We start from the raw sequence: 7,438 nt of genomic DNA on the forward strand, positions 1-7,438 counted from the left end.
TGTTCTGGGTGACCCAGCTTGAGCAAGGGGGTTGGATTAGATGATCTCCAGAGGTCCCTTCCAACCTCAACCGTTCTGGGATTCTGTGAGTCCCAAACGAGACATTTCTTCGAGAAAACACAGGAGTGTGATGTATTTTGAATAGTGAGACTCCATCTGTAGCTATGAAGTCACTCTAGAGTTTCCCTTAAAGGCTCTACTTCAGAAAATTCTCTTCTTTCCTTGTTTGTGACTACAAGGAAATTCACCCTCTCTACCAGAGACAGCTCCATTGCAGCCTTCAGCAGGACCAGCACAGTGCCGGATGGACTCCTGGGCACCATAATACACTTTGCATTGATGAACCGAACACTCCTGTCATTGTATTCAGAATCCACCAGGCACTGAGGCATATCCCAGCGTCCTGACACTCCTCAGGACCTGAAATTTTCTAATAAACAGCTAAAAGATGACTGGGAGCACTGCTAAAATCTCCTAAGATATTCAAGTTACCTGATGAGGGCAAAGTGCTTGTGTATTTTCCTGCCCCAAAATGTTCTTCCTAGTCTGCTCATTGTGCCTCTGGAAAATGGGTGTGTGGGGTGGCGGGACCCGCTGCCCCAGCATTCAGCACCTCAGCTGGGCTGGAGTGCCCCTTGCCACCCTGATAGGGGCATCACAGGCCATCAGCACAGGCTGGCCCGTGCTCTCCATTGCTGCGCGTTCATGCTCCTCTGTGAGAGTGGTGGGTAGGGACGATTACTTTGCTAAAGAATGGGATATGGCATTTCTCTTGCCACAAACATTGCCAAGAGAAGTTCCCTGGTTCTCCCAGTCAAATAGGCCATGCTTGAGGCACTCAGCACTGGTACCAGGAGGAGATTCAGTGGCCTGGTAGATAAACTCAGAGGTTTTCCACAGCCTGGTCCGCACAGATAAAACCCTCAGGTTTCCTTCTCTCTGAAAGCAGTGGTGGCACTGAATGATTGCCACATGCCAGAGGGAATGGTGACTGCCTGGCAGACATGGCTGCAGCTGTACAAATCTCCAGCATCTCCCAGCTGGTGCTGCTGACATCCTTTGGGGGGAGTAGACTCTACGCACAGATGTGCTTTCCCCCCGCCAGATGTTGCCTTTGTTTACTCTGCAAGCTTTTCACCACACTCCTTCCTGCTTCTCCCCACCAAGATGATTGTTTAACTCTTTTTTGGACACATGCCTTTCTGGGTCCCTGCTCTGAGTTATAATCTCTCTCGTAGCTCGGGCCTATTAGGGTAACTAAAGGGTTCTTCAGCTTTGGCTGAGATGAGCGTTTTGGGCAGCAGAACCCGAGCATGTACTGGCAGTTGTCCAATAGGTGAACATTTTTATTCAGGTAAAGTATTCCAAATGTTTCCCAGTTTCTTTCCAGATAGGAGGGATACACAAATGATCCCCAGTTGCTGTGGAGGGAGCATTTGCCTAAAGGCTTCCAAAAGACGTTCACATCTCTCCCCCTCTTCTTTACCAAAATGGAAATACATTTCCTGGTGAAGACCCTGTGGCGATGATGATGTCGGCTCAGAGCCCCATGAACTGCTGTGTTTAACTGGGTTGGTTTTCATCCTGCTTCTTTGACCTCTGCAGATATAAGTCCAGCTACAAGATGACTAGGAGCAACTTGGAGATGAGGTGGAGGAACCATGAGATGGATCCAGAGACACTTGTGAAATAAGGAAAATCTGGGAACTATTATTTTACGATTCATTTTCTTCAGGCCAGATCTGATGGCCGTGCCAGTTCTCTCTGTATCTGTAGTCCAGATCCCACAGGAATCTCTGACTGGCAAGTTCTAAGCAAAATTTAAAGAAAAGACTCTTGCCTTGCCCAGTACTTGTCTGACTAGCCAGGGATGTGTCACTGACCAAACTTTACCATGCGCAGGAAACAAAAGGCCATGATACTTTCTGCATGTGTCCCCATGCAGGACTACCACCAGTCCCAGAGACAGATGTCTGCCTCCCGTTACAGCTGAGCTTCTTTCTGTAGCAGCTGGAAAGAATGAGAAATGGATAAGAAAATCTGCCTGAGTTCTTCATCCTCACTATGTGCAGAGATGCTGGGAGGGAGCTTACACAGCATGAAACTCACTCAGACCAAAGGCCAGCAAAAGACCTAAACACCACATAGGTGCTCTTTATGTCTGTTTAGTAGGCATAAGAGGAATAGAAGTGTGTACAGGCCTTTTGCAAGAGTGACGGTCAATCATGGTGAATAGCTTGTATTTACCTTCAGGGGAAGCCCCCTCTACGAGTTCTGCCAGCACTGCTCTTAGCTTGCTCCGTACAGACAGTCCGGCAACCCTCCTGCTGTCTGCAGGCCATGACAGTATTAATGGAAAGAGCAAATGGCAGGCACAAAACCCAATTTACACCCAAGGAGCAGCCTTCAAAGACAAGCAGTCTTTGCCATTCTGCTATATCCTAGCAGGCTCCAGAAGACGCTGCTTGTCACATTGCCTTGGCTTAGGGGATCACAGAATGAAAGAGCACATTGCAGTGCATTCACTCAAAGAGCTTGGTTAAGACCACTGAGATGGTTTGGATCTCAATTTTGCAACTTCTAACAGGGGAGAACTCACCTAGCATCAAGGAGATACAGAATATGCTTTGAAAAGCATAGAGTCCCAAACAAAACTGTGTTTTCATGAACATCCAACCTCCAAAGCCCCCTTTGAAGATATTTTTCATACTATAAAATACAGAAGCATAGGAAATAACAAACCCACTGGGGTACAGGGTTAAAAAGAAACACGAGCATCCTGTTTTGCTGGTTTATCCTGGCTTCATTCTGACACTGGAGTATCATAAACGCAGTGGAGCATAGTGGTGAATCTGACTCAAAAGATAAGCATTTTGAAGAGTTTCACAATACTGATAAGAGCTGAGAGAGAATGAAAGAGCTCTCTGATTGCAGCTATAATAGATTGTAAGTAAGTGAACAGATGGATCCTAGCAAGAACAACTAGAAATATGGAAGTGTGGTTTGGACTGTACAGGAGACAGACAGGTGAAACTGGTAAGTAAACACTGCATGAAGGATTAGCCTTATTCATGATGGGTTCTTTCTGGCAAAAAAGGTGAGCAAAGTTGTCTAAGTTCAAGAGTAGTCAGGAGCTTCCTGAGTAAAATGAGACTCTGATACTGTTGTTAGCAGTCCTCGTATATAAGTCTTGTTAGCAGAAGCTAAGTGAGGTAAAAAGAAGCATTTTGTGTCCCTTGGAGAACTCCTCTCCAAATACCAAGTAGACACCACTTTCATTAAGTTTTTCAAAACAAAATATCATATAATCAGAGACTCATGCGGGTTGGGAGGGACCTCAGGAGGTCTCTCATCCAACCTCCTGCTCAAAACAGAGCCAACACTAAATGCAGACCAGGTTGCCCAAAGCTTTATCCAGTCAGGTCTTCGAAACCTCCAAGGACAGAGCTCCTACAGCCTCTCTGGGCAGCCTGCTCCATTCTTATTTGTTCTCACAGTGAGAAATTGTTTCCTTATACCCAGTCTAAGCCTTCCCTGTTCCAGTCTCGTCCTCCCGCCATGCACTTATGTAAAGAGCCTGGCTCCATTTTCTCAGTAACTTCCTCACAAGTGCTGGCAGGCTACTGCTACATCCCCCCAAAACCTCCTCTTCTCCAGGCTGAACAAGCCCAGTTTCATCAGCCCCTCCTCGCAGGGTCTGTCCTCCTGCCTGTGACTATCTTAGTGTCTCTCCCCTGGACTCATTCAAATTTATCAACATCTTTCTGGTATCGGGGTTAACACTGGGGGCTATATTTCGGATGCAGTTCTACAGCTGCCAAGGAAAGGGGGGGGCAATCACTTCCGTCTATGTACCTACTGGCTACGCTCCTGCTGATACACTGCTAGCTAGCCTCCTTTGCTGCTGGCATGTTTAGCTACTCTCCGCCAAGACCCCTGGTTAGTCCATCCCAGGTGCAGGAAATTGCATTTGTCTTTGCTGAATTTCATGAGGCTTCTGTCAGCCCATTCCTCTGGCCTGTCTGGGTCCCTCTGGATGGCAGCTCCCAGACTTGTTCAAACCAATATTTTTTTTTTTTCTTTTTCAAGCACATGGACCTCTTTAAGGATGCATCAACAGATGTGCTGTCATTACTTCGGTTTGTCACACCTTCAAATGAACAATGCAGAGAATCTTTTTTTAAAGGACATGATGATTAGTTAAGAATGCTAGCATTCAAGAAAGGAGAGTAGTTCAGAAGAATGTAATTCTCATCCCAAATGAGCACAGCCTCATCAGTAGGGAATATGAAGGTTCATCCATCCTTTCTTTCTTTCTGCTTCAATTCTGAACAGAAGAAATCTTCCTAAGAAAAAGTTTCATACTGGCATTTTATGGCCAAAATTCCTGTTTGAAGAAAAATACTTGCTGAACAATATCTGGAAATGTTTGTTCATCTTTGAAGCAAAGGCACTGGCAGCCTTTGAGCACTACTGTGCATGGTGATGCTCTGCACAGTTCTGTGTAAGAAGATCTTCTCGAAAGATTTCAAGATCCCATGAGAATTGCTGGATTTAATAGCAAAATGTAACTGTATTCCTTTCCACCATGTTATCATGCAGAACTGGAACAAAGAGGGTGATATATTATGTTCTGGCTCATGTATCATCAACAGATTTGATAGCTGAGCAACAGCTACAGAATCTCTTCTATTTATCATACACAGGAAGACAAGGTATCAGCTTGACTCTCATACTCCAGGGAAGTTTATGGTGCTGGCAATTGGGAAAAAAAACCAAAGCATTTATTTTTCTACTTGTAAGTTGAGCACAACAGTGCCAGAGTCACTGCAACCTAATGAAAGTGGAGACCAGAGCAGGCAACTTTGAGAAGCAGCATTGCAAGCAGAAAGGCCATTGAAATCAGGTAGGAAAGAGCCAGCCTCTTCATGATCAGTGTATACTTTAAAAACACTGTCCTGGCAGGTGGCACCAGATGGCACTCTTACACAAAAGCTTCTTTTTCGCATGGTCTGCTTGCACACAGAAGATATATTCAAACTATAAGGAGGTACCCTGTGTGTTTTAAAGGGGTTCCCTGCCTTCTTATTGCAGTCCATGTTGGACCTATATAAAAGGACTGATGTTACGCCCTATTATTTTCATGTAGGTAAGGGAACGGTCCTGGCATAAAGCACTTCTCTATCAGCACAGCTTCATCCACTTTGGATGTAGATGGAGTTAGGGAAAACACAGAACTCATAACAACAGGTCTTTCAGCTGTGAGCAAACAAGGCCTCACAGTGCGAGCAAGCATTCAGTCTCAGGGTGACTTGCCATCGGCAGTTCTAGAACAAGGCGAGAGTCTGCTGCCTCCCGTAGTCCCCAACTGGCATCAGTCCCTGAGGCACAGCAGCGTCTTGGAAATTAGGAGTTGGTGAGATTTCTGAGAGACAGGATTGGCTGCTGATAATCTCTCTTACAGACCCACTGTGTCTCCACACACCAAGTGTGGTACACTTAACATATATGCAAATTCTGCTTCTCTACTATCTCCTTCATAAGGGAGGCAGCATAAAAGGAAGGGCTTCAGGCTTCTGCTTAGGAAAGCAGAAGAGGATTTATCAGGTGCTTAATGGCTATAGCCCCCCTTTCCCTGCCCCCTGCTCCTGTGTCATAGTGCTGGCATCACCCCTACTCCCATTGCAAGGCTAGTGCTCAGAGATGCTCACAGTGCTGCGCTGAGAGCACAGGAGGTGCCAGTATTGTGGCAAGGGAATAACAAGTCAGGGCTAAAATCTCTCTGCCTGGAAGCTTGGTCTGTGGCAGGCACACTGTCCCGTGGCTGAGGCTGCTCGGAGGCTGGGGGAGCCCCGAGTGCAGGCAGTGCCTCTCTGCCGAGCGTGGGAGGATCCCCCACCTTCACCCCAACCCATCCATGATGTGAGACCCTTCCCCTTCCTCATCAGGGCAGCATCCTCCCTGGTAGAGGGGCAGCAAGATTTGCAGCACAAATTTCCACCAAAGACACAGCTCCCATTGCTCAGGCAGGACAGCAAAGAGCCTAGGGGCAGCGTTCAGGGAGCTGCCGGACTCAGGACTCGCATGACTCCACAGAGAGGCTGGGCAGTTTCCTTAGAGGTGAACAATGCCCCTTTGGTTTCTTGGGACCGGCAATACATTTTTCTCCCAAGTCACTCTTCCCCCTCACTCTTCGCTCCAAAGTAAATCCTCCCAGCTTTAACAGGCGGGAGATGCTTCATCTCCCAAATGCCACTCCGCAAAGAAGTTATAACCACATGAAAACAGAGGCGTTGAGCCGAAAGGTCTCCCGACACCACCCGACCGTGCGTGCCTCCCGCGCTGTCTGAGCCGAGCCGCGGCAGGTTGCGCGCTCCCCCTCGGACCGCACGCCTCTCTCCAAGGCAGGAGTCCTTGAAAAGGGCATGTTAGGAAGAATCGGTCCTCTTCCGGCGGGTGCCTGTGGCGGGCAGCGCCGGGGTACCGCGCTGCAGGATGCCTGCGGGCAGTGGGGCGCGGGGCTGGCCCCGGGAGGCGCTGGCCGTGGGCGGCGGGAGGGCCGGCAGCCCGGGTACCTGCCCGCCGCGCGCCGGGGCGAGCGCGCCCGGTGCGCGCAAGCCCCGGGACAGGCACCCGGGCACACGCCGCCCCGGGAGCCGGCTGCGCCGCGAGAGAGGCGCCGAGCCCCGACGCGTGCCCCGTCCCAGCTGCGGCGGGGCCCGCCGGGACACCCTGCCGGGGCGGCCGCCCCCGCCGGGGGCACCGCGCGGGGGCTGCCGGCGGTCGCCGCCGCCCGCTGCGCCCCTTACCACATTGCTGAGGAAATCCGCCTCGCTGAAGTCGCCGAGGTCGAGGAAGCCGGGGCCGCCGGCGGGGAAGAGCCGCTCGGCGGGGAAGGGCTCCAGGATACTGTCCATGGTGCCCGCGGCGGCGGGGCGGCTCCGCGGCTGGCCGCGCTCCGCCGGCCGGGCTCACTGCGGCGCGGCGCGGGCAGGGCAGGGCACGGTCCCGCCGCCCAGGGGCCGGCGGCGGTCCATGGGGCGGCGGGGCCGCGGCCGGGGGCGCGGCGCCGCCGCGGGAGCGAGCTGCCAGCGGGGGGCCGGGAGCGCCGTGCCGGGCCGGGCCGGGCCGCGCCGGGGTCCCGCTCGGGCCAGCTGTCAGTGGCCGGCTCCGGAGGGGCTCGGCAGGCTGCACCGCCCGGCCGGCCCGGCACGCCCCCGCCTCATGAATAGGGAAGCGGCCGCGGGGCGGGACTTGCCTCGCCGACACCCCCTTAAGGGAGCGCGGCTGCCGCCGGGCAGCACCCTCGGCCGGGCCCGCTCCGCCGCCGGGCGCCGCGCTGCAGCCCCCCCCGCGCCCGGCAGGGCATCCCCCGCCGTGCCCCCAGCGTCTGCCCGCGATGCCCCCGCTCACCCCCCCGCGGGGCCCCGGGAAGGGA

The 7,438-nt window shown here is 52.1% G+C and overlaps 1 protein-coding gene across 4 annotated transcripts in view; it reads right to left on the minus strand.

Annotated features, from left to right (window-relative positions):
* The window catches only part of CREB3L1 (cAMP responsive element binding protein 3 like 1), a 50,129-nt gene extending 43,150 nt beyond the window's left edge, over positions 1–6,979 (minus strand). For all 4 annotated transcript variants that reach the window (XR_011141459.1, XM_068945831.1, XM_068945832.1 and 1 more), the window contains exon 1: positions 6,810–6,979. Coding sequence is in view for 3 of the 4 variants with exons in the window: in XM_068945831.1 (XP_068801932.1) it covers positions 6,810–6,917 (108 nt within the window). In the remaining variant the exon portion in view is untranslated. The remainder of the gene's footprint in view (positions 1–6,809) is intronic.
* Between the last annotated feature and the right edge of the window lie 459 nt (positions 6,980–7,438).

The sequence above is a fragment of the Struthio camelus genome, chromosome 5 (genome assembly GCF_040807025.1).
Source record: "Struthio camelus isolate bStrCam1 chromosome 5, bStrCam1.hap1, whole genome shotgun sequence".
Lineage (NCBI taxonomy): Eukaryota > Metazoa > Chordata > Aves > Struthioniformes > Struthionidae > Struthio > Struthio camelus.